The sequence below is a fragment of the Thalia democratica genome, chromosome 3 (assembly GCF_965202585.1).
Source record: "Thalia democratica chromosome 3, ktThaDemo2.hap1.1, whole genome shotgun sequence".
NCBI classification, from domain to species: domain Eukaryota; kingdom Metazoa; phylum Chordata; class Thaliacea; order Salpida; family Salpidae; genus Thalia; species Thalia democratica.
Window position 1 is genome coordinate 45,725,840 of NC_139167.1, and position 16,124 is coordinate 45,741,963.

At 26.2% G+C, this 16,124-nt stretch overlaps 1 protein-coding gene across 2 annotated transcripts in view; it reads right to left on the reverse strand.

Annotated features, from left to right (window-relative positions):
- The window catches only part of LOC145831724 (cap-specific mRNA (nucleoside-2'-O-)-methyltransferase 2-like), a 32,619-nt gene extending 16,748 nt beyond the window's left edge, over window positions 1-15,871 (reverse strand). For both annotated transcript variants that reach the window (XM_082939035.1, XM_082939036.1), the window contains exons 1-6: window positions 15,575-15,871; window positions 13,720-13,903; window positions 7,758-7,905; window positions 4,258-4,373; window positions 1,430-1,718; window positions 937-1,085 (exon numbers count right to left, since the gene is read on the reverse strand). In XM_082939035.1, the coding sequence (XP_082795161.1) occupies window positions 937-1,085; window positions 1,430-1,718; window positions 4,258-4,373; window positions 7,758-7,905; window positions 13,720-13,903; window positions 15,575-15,846 (1,158 nt within the window). In that variant the 5' untranslated portion in view covers window positions 15,847-15,871. The remainder of the gene's footprint in view (window positions 1-936; window positions 1,086-1,429; window positions 1,719-4,257; window positions 4,374-7,757; window positions 7,906-13,719; window positions 13,904-15,574) is intronic.
- Window positions 15,872-16,124: the final 253 nt, after the last annotated feature.

Here is a 16,124-nt window from a genome sequence, read left to right on the forward strand (position 1 = left end):
TTGAAATATAAATAATTTTGTGGTTTTGTTTGAAGCTTTGCAAACAAGTTAACAAACAAAAGATACATGTCCTGTTTTATTCAGGAACGGGTCAAACATGCACAAAGGTACTCTTTGAACGAAAGGTCATTTTTGCACGAGAGTAAGAAAATGGAAAAAAAAATTACCGACCGAGGGTAGGGGTAACAGTGAGGGTATAAAAAAAATTAAAAAAAAAAAAAACTTAATTAAAAATAAAGTTACCGACCGAGGGTAAGGAGTAGTATTGATTGTAAAAATAAAAAACAAATAATAACTGAAAAAATGATTAATTGAAAAACAATAAATTTAAATATAAAACAATAAATAGAAGAAAAAAAGTTACCAATCGAGGCTGAGGGGTAACAGTGATAGTAAAAATAAAAATATAATAAAATATTTTTTTTTTTAATCCGTGCAAAAAAGTCTTCATGCAAAATTGACACCGTGCAAAAATGTCCCTTCCTGCATAAATGTACCTTCGTACAAAAGCGTCTTCGTTCAAAAGTGACCTTTGGTTCAAAATTGTCCCTAGTGAATATTTGACACCTACCCGTTTTATTCATAAATTTATGTAGATTAAATTTTTGTTTTTACAAAAAGTTATGACTATAAAACTGAAAATCCTACAGAGGTTTATAATGCGGAATCGCAGGAAAAAGTCTCATCTTTTAATTTGTCTCAAACCAGGGATTTCCAAACTCATTTCCAGAATCTACCCCCTCTATAAGATATCGCCCCTTTGCAAGTTTACCTATCTACATTTTTCATCAACTTTCTAACTATTGCCCTATGATAACAGAAAATACCATAAGGGGGTGATATTACCCTCTTTGGTAAAACCTTTTTTAAATTCATTAATTTCATACCACAATAATTGGCATACTTAACATTTAATTAATATACATAAAATATCACCTGATAAATTTTGTTTTCAATTCTTTTAGTTTTGTTGTAAAAATTAATGTTTTTATGGATAACACTAATTTGCCAATCCTTAAATTTCTTTGTACACATCACATGAGCCTTAAGAAAGTCAAAACTAATTCTATTATCCAATGTAAGATCTGAAATATTAACTTAGTATAAAACACTAAGTTATTTATTTCAAACATATATACGCAAAATTCTACTTACATCAAGAAGACAGAAAAATAATTTATATAACTACATAATTTTTAATGCAAAATAAGTGTTGAGTACTGTAACAACTTAAGTATAAAAAACCCTTGACAATTTTTTTTACAATGAAAAAACTTTTATTTAATTATTTACTTTATTTGAAGTAGCTTTACTGGGTAGAAAAAAATATAATTGTAATTGTTAAACAAATCTTTATAAAAACTATTGAACGAAATAATCAAAATATGTGGTTTTAAAAATTAAAACAAAGTTTTACTATAGGACCTACTCTTAAGGTTATCAAAGGGGAAATGCGATTCAAGTTCTTCAATAACGAAGCTTGCGTGTTCCTGGCCTCGGTATCCTTTAGCAACAATGTAAACTTCAGAGTTTCCACCTTTGCTACTGGCTGGTTTCGCTACAATAACAGACTGAAAAACCTTATTTAGAAGTTGCATCAAATAAACCGATTCTTTTTCAAACATTGTAAACACTTTTAATACAAATGTACCGTTTTTGCCTAAAAGGAGCATTGTGGTATAAAGTTCTCCATACAAAAGCTGAGTGACATCTCTTTCCTATAATTTTATTATATTTTAGAACAAAACTTATAAACTAAATGAAAAAGAAAACTCTACTATTCTTTTATTTTAATTGACAAATTGAAAAAAAAAATTGTTTGGTATATATACTAAAACATTAAATCTTTATATAAAGATTTGTTTAAACTCTTTAATTAAATTAATGTGTTCCAAAATTCAGTATTTTTCTCTCATTAAGACATAAATAGAAGATAAAGATAAAATTAAGAAAAAAATTGAAATTTAAGTTATTTTAAGATGAAATTAAAACTTGTTAAACTATATATTGGCAATAGTCCAATATGTAGGCTGTGTCTCAAAGAAGCAACAGCCGTTGTATATGCACTGAAAGACAAGAGATGCCTAAATAAAAGAAGCGCGTTTGTATCGTCTTGTAGACATATAAAAAAATCGCTTTTAAAGTTTAACAAGTTTTAATTTCATCTTAAAATAACTTAAATTTCAATTTTTTTCTTAATTTTATCTTTATCTCTTTCAATTATCTGTCCTAATATATAGTTACTCACTGAAGTTTTATGAATTTTTGCCAGTTTTTTGTCGATTGGTAAATTAATTTTTGCACAAGCCGTTTTGCATGATTTTTGATAGTTTCAAAATTACGTCATAATCTATTTATGCCAAACTTTTTAACTTTCATTTGTGTCTTTTGTTTTGTGCTTTATTTTAAACTTGTTTTGAAGCTGATGAGTGCATAGGCACGAAACTCGAGTCCTTTGAGATTTACATCTTGAAATAAACCTTTTTATTAATAAAGCCCTTAAGGTGGGCTCAGTGTGAAAGATTTGATTAATCAAGTTAAATAACTTAACTATATATATATATATATATATATATAATTTATTCAAATGGCGATTTTAAAATTTTTTCATATTAAGCTTTATGAAAAATTGAAGCTTTGTGAAACATATGTTCCAGAATTTTTAAAATCGCCATTTGAATAAATTATTTAAAAGCCCTTCAAGTGGGCTCAGTTGAAAGTGTTTACGTTTAAACATTAACCTTATTTTATATATATATATATATATATATATATATAGGCTTATACAAACTTTATTTAAAACTCGACCCTTTATTAAAACCGATGGACTTTTATTTACTCAACCGATTAATATTCATCCTATTCAATATCTATCAGAACTACTTTATTAAATATTTTATATTAACATCCATTTTTATTTGACTAGTTTAATCTAATTAATTGCCATAAAAATTATTTCCGGTTGTACGGTACATTTTAAAAATTCATGTGGTATAGAATCTAATTCAAAATCATTTCCAGCGTAACTTCGAGTGTTAAACTTAGGTCAAAGGTATTAATATATAAGGCAAAAAATTGACCCAGATCGCTTAAACTAGAAATAGTGGGTGCACGAATTTATTGCTTTAACTTGTTGCTTTATTAATTGTTTTTACTTTATTCTTTGTTTAATTTTAAAAATATATTATTTCAAATTGAAAAAATGAAGCAATTAAAATCATATTTTAACTATTTTGTTTTGTAACAGCTTTCAGTAGTCTAATAGAATTTTAAAGTTTTGATAATGAATAAGAGTATATTGTACTAAATTCATTCAGTTAAATTTTAAAGATGATTTACGTATAGATTTTTATTTGTTGAAGAACACGTCGGCTAAAACTGTATAAATATTTTTTGTTAATAAAAAATTATTTCAATTGTTTAAATTTCATTATGTTATAAAACAAACATCTTTACCACGATAAAAAAGCAAAGTCTTAAATGATTTTATACTGTTTTTAGTAGGAAACACGAATTTTATTCGAAGCTTATCTCTAACTAAAAATCTAGCAGAAAAATAAAATAAAAAACATTAGCGATTGAGGCTGCCAGGGTTGCCACATTTTTTTAGAAATTTACTCCAGGTTTTCTGAATTTCTTCCAGGTTTTTGAAAGTACACGTTTTTGGGTCTATTTTTAGTTTAAAAATATGTTTAAAGTAAAAAACTGTGCAAATTAGTATAACAACAATGAAAAGATACTGTAAACCTACTTAAAATTTGATTTTGAGTTTTGTTTATAATTTTTACGACAGATTTTTTTGTTTCAAGTTGAATCTTTACTACTTAATGTGTAATAATTGTTTAAAATTCCAGGTTTTTCCAGTTTTTTTGCCGAAGTTATTAAGTTCCAGGTTTTTTCAGTTTTTTTTGCAACCGTTGACTGCAAAAAAAATAATATAAGTGTATATAAGGGTGCAAAACCTTTATAAGATATACATTATTTTAAATTTTTATTATTTGGTAACCATTGTTTTCAAATATTATTGCATTAGAAAATTTTTTTAAATTTTGTTTAGTTAGGAAACGTAATATCAATGTAAAATTTATTTATTTAATTCTATCTCTTTGTCCACTTTAAAGTTTCAATTTTAGTTAAAGCTTAAGGAAATGTTTAAATATAATATCAAACTCTCAACCTAATTATTAACAATGAACCACAGATGTAGAAAACAGAGTTTAACGAATTTATAAAAAATACTTATGAACTTTAACTTACCTGGTTAGCAGGATCTCTTACACAATTAAACCCGCCATCAGCTGTAATTAACATTATATGTTTGTTCCTTATTGGGTATAACTCACTAAACCTTTTTTTCAATGACTTGATGAGACCTAAAAATAGTATATAATAATATCTGAAGATAAAAATTAGTTTGCCAAAATAAACATAATTAAAAATTCAATTCAATGTATTTATATAGGAGAAGGTTAAAAAACGTATCAACATACGTGTGATCGGAACTAATATAAAATTATTACAAATGCTTTTATTTACAGAAATAAATTTTATTATGGATTTAAAGATCAAGTCTGTTTAGTTTAAACTTGATAATAATAAAGACACTTCATAAGTAAGAGATTAAATATATTTCTTCACACTTCACGGAAAAATTTAGTTAAAATAAAAATTTTAACTAAGGGTTGATCATGCCAATCTGATCATTGCTAGCAAATGATTGCTTCATGTAAAAGCATAATAAACCGTTTGTAGATTGACGACTGCAAGATTTTCGATTGTGACTGACTGATGAGTCCTAATAAGGACAAAACCGGTCTCAGTCTACTGAAGGCTTGTGGTCTGATGATCGAATTGGCATGATCAACCCTTTTGTTAAACTTGAGCTTGTCTCACGGCAAACGAAAGTCCAGGCTTCTGCTCTGCAGACTTTTACCGATGTTTTTGCTAAGATAAAAACTAAGTATTTTAAAGTATGTTATATAAAAAAAATCTTCTTACCGTTTTTACATTATAAAGAAATTGTAAAAAGCAAATAAAATTGGTCTTTTTATAACAAATGTTTTTAAATTTGCACAAAGTTTAATTTTCAGTACATAATAGTGCATTATGATTAATTCTATTTCAGTAAAATTTTTATTTTCTAATACTTTACTTAACTTGCAACTTACTATAATAAACTTAATCAATTTCCATTAATAAAGAACTAGACAAAAAAAGAACAATTTATTTTTTTCTTTATGACAAGTCTTTTAATAGACTTAATTTCAGTCTTTCTAAGACAAATAAAACTAACTGTTCAATACAATACTTTTAATTTTTATGAGCTTTGTTTAAAATGGTAAAGAACCATTTAAAAAGTACTCGACAATAAAACACCATTTTGAGATGATTTTATCAAACCTTTTGTTTGTACTTTTTTTTATATAACTTTAAATTGTACACAAAAATGTAAAACAGAAGTAAAGTTTGTCAAAAATTGTTTTTTTTATAGTAAAACTTTGTTTACTATGGCTTATTTATTTAAAATATTTCTTAGAAAACGTATGAATTCGTATGAAATATACACGATAAAAGTTTAGAAAGTAAAAATCATTAATGACATAAAAACACAATTTAAACAGCGTAATTTTATGACATAAACAACAAATAATGATAGTAACAGGTTTGTCAAAGGTTTTTTGATATTTTTTCTAGGTTTTTTGAACTTCTTCTATATTCGATAAAAAAAAAATTTGGTCAATTTTAAGTTTAAAATTAAATTTAAGTTCAAAAGCTGTCTTAAGTAGTAAAATAATATTGATAATATATTTAAAGTTACTTAAAATGTGATTTTTAATAAATAAAAATTAATTTATTAAACTAATTAATTAATTATCAATTTGATTTTTCCTTTGTATCTAAGCAAAATTTAATTACTTAACATGTATAGGCCATTTTAAATTTCAGGTTTTCCCTATTTTTTAGTAATTTTTGTTCGAAATTCTAGTTTTTTTTTTCTAAAATTGCAGGTTTTAAGGATTCCAGAACTTTTGGCAACCCTGCTTATATCATGTGTAATTTTACTTGCCCAATTAATATATAACTTTTAATAAACTAAAAAAATAAGATGAACAAAAAAAAATTTTTAACAAATAAAAAAACCTTTTGTAGCACGCCATTTAGAGAACACTCAAATAGCTAAAATATACAGTAAAAACTATTGTGTAAAAAAAGTGTGGGAGAATCATGATGCTCAAATACCCAAGCGAGTGTTCATCAGCACTATAACAAAAATCACAACAGCAACTTAACCATGTGATCACTGACACCAAAGTGAATCCAATAATCAGATATTGACAATCACATTAAAATATTACTTTAAAAATTGGTAAGTGTCAAAAATGCCTGAAGGGATACTTTCGCCCTAATTTGCAAAGGTCGAAACTTTCTTTTTTATTTTTATTAACAATTTTTTTTTCTTTATTTTACTATCACTTTTACCCTAACCCTTACCATTGGTCGGTAATTTTTTTTTATTAAATTTTTTTCTTAATTTTTTGCTATCACTGTTACCCTAAGCTTAACCATTGGTCGATATTTTTTTTATTAATCTTTATTCTTTTCTTTTTTTGTTTTCCGTGCAAAATAGTCACTTGTGCAAAATTTATCCTTCGTGAAAAAGTGTCTTTGTCAAAAAGTGACCCCTAGTGCAAAAGTGTCTTCGTGCGAAAATTACCCTTCGTGCAAAATTGTCTTCCTGCAAAATTTTATTCGTGCATATTTGACCTGTCCCTAAAATAAATACATTAACCTTTAAAAATTCTTGCAAAAAGGTTAGTATATTTGTCAGAAAAGTACATTTCTGATAAAGAAGTTATAACATCTACTCAACAAAATAAAAACATATTCAGAAATTCTGAAACATTTAAGCATTTGTACTTACAAATACTGACATTTTACCAATATTGCATTAATATTATATGTTTTGGTTATATTGCATTAATTTTTAGAAAAATAAAGGGTACAGTACCAAATGTTTATTTAAAAAGAATTCACAACTTATAAGTTTTTCAACAAAAAAAATTCTTATATTTTTAAGCATTTGAACTAACAAATACTAGCATTTAGATAATTTTAAAGTTTTGAACTGACAAAAACTAACATTTTGACAACTTTTATAAAAAATTGGTTTAGCCTGACGCATATTAGTCCTGAATCTACTTTAAGTAGTGGTAAAGCAAAAAATAAGTATGTATGCCTAACAAAAGCATAATTTTGTAACAATAAATTTCTCTAGGCTTTCTAAGTTTCTTCCAAGATTTTTAAAGAAGAAGTTTTTCGATCCATTTCTAATATAATTAAATTTAAGGAAAAAACTGTCTTAATTAGTATTACAAAGTTAAAAAGACACTGTAAAGCTTAAACAGTGTTTCCAAAAGTTTTTTTTATAAATTTCTTTGAGGTTTTCCGAGTTTCTTTCAGGTTTTTAAAAAACTAATTTTTTCGTCCATTTTAGTATAAAGTTAAAGTTGAATTAAAAAATTGTAACAAATAGCATAAAAACATCGAAAAGATACTGTAAAGCTAATTTAAATGTGTTTTTTAGTAAATATTTTAATTGTTACATAATTTTTTTCATTTTTATTATACATTTTTTATATCAAAATGAGATTTTCTTATTTAACTTGTAAAAATAGCTTAAAATTCTAGGTTGTTCCAGGTTTTTTGCAACTTGTTATATACAAGAAAACTTAATAATTTTAAATTTATTAACATACCTTCATGAAAGATACTACCAGTATTATCATCACCAAAACACCATTTGTCTAATGTATGAGAAACTAATCTATCATCAGAAACACAAAAGTCAAGGGGATTCCCCTCATAATATGGGTTTAAGGTTGTTGCTACCCAATTATACTTCACCTGTTAAGCATAGTCCTTAGTTTAAAAACGGTGCAAACTAGTATTAACTATGTTTAAATCAAGTAATTTCTATATTTATTGATAGACACTGGTTATCTACTTTACAACATTTCACTTTCAACTTGACTTTAAAAAACTTAATTTCTGTAAAATTAATACATATATAGACCACAGTAACACTTAGAAGTATCAATAATTAAACACTACCAGAAGAAGTAAAGAATTTACGTTCTAATAAATCTTTAAAAAATTACTTTCACATTGAAAAAAATATATATTTAAGTAATCCATATGTAAAAAAATAGGAAACATAATATTATATATATAGTAGTTATAGCATATACATAAACTGCTTTATGTAAACAATTTAACAAAATTTGTTTAGCGCGGTTAATTCTTTTTAAATATAAGGTTAACATCTAATCAGTTTCATGAAAACATAATTGTTTTAACACTTTAAAAAAAAAAATTTTTGAATCTTTAAAACAGAGGTTTCAGGATAAAATGAGAAACAGGCTAGATTTACTGAAAAATTGTCTGCCTGCCTAATTAAAAGGAAAAAGTCAGAAGACTTGTGCAAGTACAGAAAACTATAACATATTCTTTAATAAATAAAATTATTTATAGTTGTTTAAAAAATGCTAAATTGTGAAATAAATAAGTAATTTTTCTAGCAGTAACTTAAGACTATTTTATATACAGTAAACTATAATCAAATTTAAATTAACAAACTATTTATAGTTTTTTTTTTTAACGCACAGAAACATGTGTTAGTGTGATAGAGTAAGAATACTATTTAACTTGGTACTTAATATATATATATATAAAATAAAAAGGCTTATTTCAAGATGTAAAACTCAAAGGACTCGAGTTTCGTGTCTATGCACTCATCAGCTTCAAAACAAGTTTAAAATAAAGCACAAAACAAAACACACAAATGAAAGTTAAAAAACTTAGCATAAATAACTTAAAATAATTTAGCAATAATTTTTTTTTTCATTTGTGTGTTTTTTTTGTGCTTTATTTTAAACTTGTTTTGAATCTGATGAGTGCATAGGCACGAAACTCGAGTCCTTTGATTTTTACCTCTTGAAATAAACCTTTTTATTAATAAAGCCCTTAAGGTGGGCTCAGTGTGAAAAATTTAATTTATCAAGTTAAATAACTTAATTCTAATTATATATATATATATATTAAAGGTTTTATAAAAAGTTCTGGTCGATAGTGCTCGACAAATTAAATTAGAGCTAAATATTTATCTAATTATATAAAAACTATAACTTATACAGCTGTTACACACACTTATACAGCTGTTTTCATGTAATCCTCAGTAAGTTACAGTTTATTATAAAGGTAAACAGAAATTTAGATTTAATTTTTTTTTAATAATTGTGACGTAGTAATGGTACAGTTTATTGTACGATTAGCTGAATTTGAAATAATACGCTGTTTTTGTTAATTTATGCTTTTTAGGAAAGTTGCACAAATAATTTCAGAAGTAAAATAATAGCTCACAACAATAAAATATTAAACAAAAGCAATATAAACGATAAAAGCACTATAAAAGATAAACTTTGTAATTGCCGTAAAGAACCATGCCCTTTAAATAACGAATGCCTAGAGTCAAATATAATATATAAAACAATAGTAACATCAAATAAAACAACAAAGAAGTATAAAGGATTCACAGGAAATACCTTTAAACAAAGATACAGAAACCACAAATCATCATTCAACAAAATTAACAAAAGACACACAACAGAACTAGCGAAATACATATGTAACTTAAAAGATAACAATACAGACTACAAAATTAAATGGGAAATATTAAACAGTACAAAATCAAAATTTAATACTAAATTCGGCTGCAAACTTTGTAACTTAGAAAAAATAGAAATCGAAAAATCAGATAAGAACTAGTGATGTACCGGACCCACAATTTCGGGTCCGGCCGGACCCGGATCCGGACTTTTTTTTCAAATTAGAATCCGGCCGGAACCGGATCCGGACTTTTTTTTCAAATTAGAATCCGGCCGGAACCGGATCCGGACTTTTTTTTCAAATTAGAGTCCGGCCGGAACCGGATCCGGACTTTTTTTTCAAATTAGAATCCGGCCGGATCCGGATATCAGACAGAAATGGCAATATCCGGCCGGACCCGGATAGTGAGTCCGGTACATCACTAAAATAAACTAGCCTGAGTCAGAATGAGGTTTTTAAAAACTGAAAAAAAAGAACTTTAATCTAATAATAAGTAGAACAGCTAGCCAGAAGGTTTACAAATTTAGGTGTTAATTACAATTAAAAATCTGAAATCAAGTTCTTGAACAAAATACACTAGAAAATAACAAAATATTGAAAACTGGATCACCTTGTGCCACTCTAGTGGCAATTGTCTCTTTTTTACTTTCTTCTTTTCTCTCAAGCGAGTATAAATTCAACAATCTCGCGTAATTTTGACTTTTTTTAGTTTCTACTGCATTGCAGCAGACTGAAGTCAGTGCAGCTTTTCGCTGCACTTAAGTTTTAATGGTTTCAATCTTGTTGTCGAGTTGATTTCGATTTTAGAACACTTTTTGAGTTTGGTTTAAACATTTAGTCTTTAGTTTCTTTTATTCGAGTATTGTCGTCTTTTAAACGAATTGATAATTTGGTTTATTAGTGTAATGTTGTGCAGTATTTTATCATCTTTTTGTTTAGCAAATTCATTGTAAATATAATCATTATTACAGATTCGAACTAAGTTTAAATTAGTATAAGTAACTGATTTATTAAACCTTTAGTAAATAGTAAGTAATTCATATTAGTTTATTTAAGTCGACTATAATTTAAGCGTTATCTTGGGGCATCTACTATACAAGTTAGAGCGCACGTTGCGTTATATAAATCAGGCCGATAAAATTGTATAAGTAGAAACCCGGGTTAGCGACAAGCTCAAACTCAGGCTAGTTTTCTTTTAGATTTTTAGGCAGTCGAGGTTTTTAAAAAATGAAAAAATTACTTTAATCTAATAATCAGTAGAACAGCTAGCAAAGGTTGACAATTTGGTAGTAAAGTTGTGGACTGATTGTGGTATACTTAACTTATTAGTACTACCCATCATGATTAAATCCTACCTTATTTAATTAATATCTAACAAATACTAAATTCTAACTGAGACTACTTTCTTTAATCAGACACGATAGTTTTGAGTGATGAATCTTTTATATAAAACACAACAAGAAATACTAGCATACACAAAATTATTAATTACTTTGGAAACACTTTAAAAACCGGAAGCTATTTAAATCTATATCAAAAGACTTAAAACAAAAAACTAAAAATTAAATAAAACTTTTAGTAAACAAGAAATGGTAAAATTTTTAATAAACTATTAAACTATAAACCTGGCTTAAATGTTTAAACAATTAAACACCTGTTGAAATATTCACTTTTAAAACAAAACACTACTTACAATAAGCATTCACAAAAACGTTCAAGATATTTTGTTGCTTTAAGCTACACACCAAACTAACTAACTGCTTACATATAAACTGCCTGTCATGTTCTGATGTTTTGTTGCATCAGTACTTAGTTTGAAACATTTGGTCATATGGTTCTCATTGGCTCGTACATTCAACCGTATTAAATCTAAATATTCTCTGAGCTCAACTTTAAACAATAAATAATGCAAGTATTCATTCCAAAGTTTTCAATTTTACAACATATGTAAAGAGTTGCATTTCATGAAATGTTTATCTCTTGATTTAAATGTAAACAAATGTAAATTAGTCAAGTGTACAAAATGAGCCAATCACGGTAGGTGTTTAATTTTAATTGACGAAAATGACTCTTATTAATTTACACAGGGTTTGTTTTTGAAAAAATACTTTTCAGTATGCTCTTTTTTTACTAACTAGATCCGGGTCCGGACTTTTTTTTTCAAATTAGAATCCGGCCGGAACCGGACCCGGACTTTTTTTTTAAATTAGAATCCGGCCGGAACCGGATCCGGACTTTTTTTTCAAATTAGAATCCGGCCGGATCCGGATATCAGACAAAAATGGCAATATCCGGCCGGACCCGGACCCGGATAGTGAGTCCGGTACATCACTAATAAAAACGTAACACTAAACAAGAAAAGCGAAAGGCAAAACATTTGCATCCATTATCAAAAGTATTTTTTTAACAAAACTAAAACCAACTAAATATTAAAACAAAATAAAATTGAAGCGGCAAACACGAGTACTTTATAACATTTTTCCAACAGTCTAAAAAAAAATTTCTAATAGCTTAAAACTTTTTTCCAAAATAGCCTTTCTAAACTTTCCTAAAAAGCATAAATTAACAAAAACAGCGTACTATTTCAAATTTAGCTAATCGTACAATAAACTGTACCATTACTACTTCACAATTATTATATAAAAATTTAAATCTAAATTTGTTTACCTTTATAATAAACTGTAACTTACTGAGGATCACATGAAATTTTACATTTTATATATATATATATAATAACTTACAATTTTACTACTACAACTTTGAGCCAGTGAAAACTTATTTTCTAGCATACCTGTCCACAAAAGCTATTTTAAAAATCCCAAGTACATTGACTAAAAAATTTCTTATCCTACTATAAGTGGCTAACATACAAATTAAATAACTAATCTTAAAGTGTAATTTAACATTATCTATTACTTTAAAATAAGGTTTAAACTCAGAAAGATCCTAACTTGGAAATCGGTCGGACCACATTTTAAAGCAGGAGTTGACAGTCTTTTGGTAGTCGCAAGCTAAATTTAAAAAATAAAAACATTTGAGGATGAAGTTGTAGTTTTAGTCGCAATTTAACACTTTTAGAAAATACCTGTAAACTATAAGGCTGATTTTTTAAACATCGTATAAAACCCCAAACACATATAACCGTATAATAAAAGAATATCTAGTGCAAAAGCCAAACATTTAAGACCCAAAATATCTAGAGTAAATTGGAAACCTTCAAAAATTTTACTTGTGACCTTTTTTTTTGTTCATCATTTCAAATCCAAGATTATCTAGTATAAGTTTCAAATTATTTACATGCTTGCGGGCTGTATTTTATCTTTTGATGGACGCAGTTTTAACTGCCTTTTATAATATATGCCGTATACTATTTATAATAAAATTATGCTTTCTGGCCGCACTTATGCTTGTCATGTGGCCCGCGGGCTGCAGTTTACTTTTCCCTGATTTGTAGCATTATTGCCATATTTAAGTTAAAACAAACAGATGTCTACTTGTTATAATTGTTATACAACTGATAAATTTCAAATTTTGGCACCCTTGCTTTAAATTTAGTATTAGTTAGGCTTATATTATTTAAAAAAGATTTATCAACCTGAGTAACCAAAACTAACGTGAGTTATATGGCTTAAATTAACCAAGAACATTTTTAAATTGAAAAAATTATTTTTAAGTGAAATTTAAACTAGCCTCAGTTTTGTATAAAAATATCAAACTAGCATTAGTCAGTCTGAATAAGTTAAAACTAAGTAGAAAGTATACAATTATTTTTTGCTTATTTTTTTTCAGTATATAACTATTCTATTTCTATTTAATAGTACTGAAACATAAAAATTTGTTGAAAGTGAAAGATCAAATACTTATTTGTTTGAACTTTGCACTATAAAACTTTTTGAATAATAAAAACTTGAATACCTCCAAGTTTTAAAATTTATTTCTACAAAATTAACAATGAAAAAAGTATATATAAATGTATTTTTGCTGAATTAATCAATTCTGGGCATACAAAAAGTATATATAACTAATTCAGGTATAAATACTAAAATTAAATACCTGCTTGTATTGCAGTCTTGTTTTTAAATAATGATTTAAACTACTGATAAATCCTCCAGGAGCTTCGCATAAATGTATACAATTTAGTGAGTTTTCATCTATTGTGTTTGCTAAAACATTATAGCAACATAAAAGTTCATGGAATTTGCACCATGCTTTAGTAGTGAGCTCAGGCTTGAAGTTTCTAAACAAAACGATTTAATTAAAAAAATATAATTATGAAATATAAATAATGCTTTTTTAAGATTTATGTTTCTTACAAGTACTCACTGTAAGGTACTACATAAACATAAACTTGTTCATTTTTTTAATTACTCTTACTTTCAAAAGTAATGATTATACATTTTAAGGATATTATTAATTGTCTATGATAGTACAAAAATAAATTTTATAGGGAGCCTAGATTACTTTTCAAACGTAAATCGCATAAGGGAGCTTAAAATACTTTTTTTGAAAACCAGTCTTATCTGCAAGATAATTTATAAAGATATTACTTAATGTTTACTGGTTGTTGAAATTTGATATAAAGTTTAAGATATAAGCAATCTAAGTTAGAAAGTTTAATAGGTTGTTAATAAGAGGCGCCAACTAAAAAGGCAAAAAAGACTAATTAACTAAAAATTAATCTCCTTGAGTTTTTGAACAACATTTTTAAAACTTCCCCAGAGTATTTTTTAATAGACTTCAAACAAGTTGTAGGAAATATAATTTTTAATTGAAAACATAAAAATAAATAAAAAATTGTTGTTTTATTTTAGTCATAAAATTTAAAATGTATATATCTGCTTTAATACATTTCCTAGAAACTTTAAGTAAATACTTTAAAAATCAAAGATGATATAGATTTTAGTGAGCATTCGATAGTTTCAAAAAACATACTATACAAATACATCAATTTTTTTTATTCCATACAGTTGCATCAGAGTTTTTTTTTACAAAACTGATCATATCTAAAAAAATTACTGAATTTTTTTTGTTCTACATAAAGCATTGTATAGTATTTACGGTAAATATTTAAATATTAACAATGTAAACTTTTTAAAAAATAATATTTATGTATGTTTGACCTCTCTATGCCCTTAACTTTACATAAGTTTCTTTGCTTTGAAATCTCAAGTGATCAATTTAAATACTACATACGGTTTTGTTTAATAAATATCAAAACTTGTTCAAAAAGAGCTGTTATTGTTAGGTAATTAGATAACTTAAGGGCATAGGGGTGTTTATAACTTTTTTCACTATTTGATCTTATTTATAGAGTTTTAACTAAGCTACAAGATGCTTTTTACAGATTTCAAAAATTCAAAAAATAATTTGAGATATAGGAGGCCTAAGTCTGAGGCAACAAAAGGTTTCATATGGGAGGCGCACATTGTAGTTTCTGACTTTGAGGGACTATTTCTCAAAAAAAAACATTTTGAGTTTTAAAAATCTGTAAAAAGCAACTTGTAGCTTAATTATAACTGAGTTAAATAAGACTAAATTGTAAAAAATGTGATTACACAACCCCCTTCCTTATGCCCTAATAGTGTAGTGGATAAAAAATTAATCCTTTGGTATAAGCTTATTCAAACATTTTTATACTTAATCTACACCCAGGGTCATTTTATGAACCAATTAAATTAGTTAATTTTTGAGCTTTTTAGGTTTTTATAAATTAAAAACATAATTAAAAAAGCATTAACTTTGTCAATATTCTGTAACCAACATGCTTAAAAAATATCATTATAAAAGTTTAAAAATAATTTGGTTAATAGTTCAGTTTCTGCTTTAAAAAATCTTGAATAATTCAAATGTTTAAATGTTTTTCTGAATAAAGTTAAATTAATTATTACATAACTATTTAAAAAATAACCTTTTTAAGTAGGGAATAATTCCATTTGAAGGATTCATAAAATTGGTATGTTGACGCCATGAAGTTATTTCTTTATCATTTAATAAAGATTTGGTATTATTTAATTCGTTCTTATGATCATCTAACTGCTTAAAAAGACTCTGGTATTTAGATACTTCAAATTGTTCTTCTTTTTTACTTGTTTCTTTTATTTTATCACAATTAAAACAAGTTTTGTAATGAAAAAATTTTTTGAACAAGCTTTCACCTTCTTGACAAAAATAGTTATCCATTAGTTATCTTTATACTTAAATTTTTTGAAAGCTGCAATTTTTTATTAATTTAAATTTATTGTAGTGTTTTATTATAATAGTCTAACATATATTTAAGGATATATGTAAAGTTATTTAAAAGTAAATGTTTTTAAGTCTAATAATTTTGACCACAGTAATTATACACTGCATTTTGAAAATTAATTAAGCTAAATTACCTGATGTATGTAACATAGACAGAAGATACCATGTAAATAAGAGTTTGATAAACAACTTTTTAATTTCAAATTACAAAATTT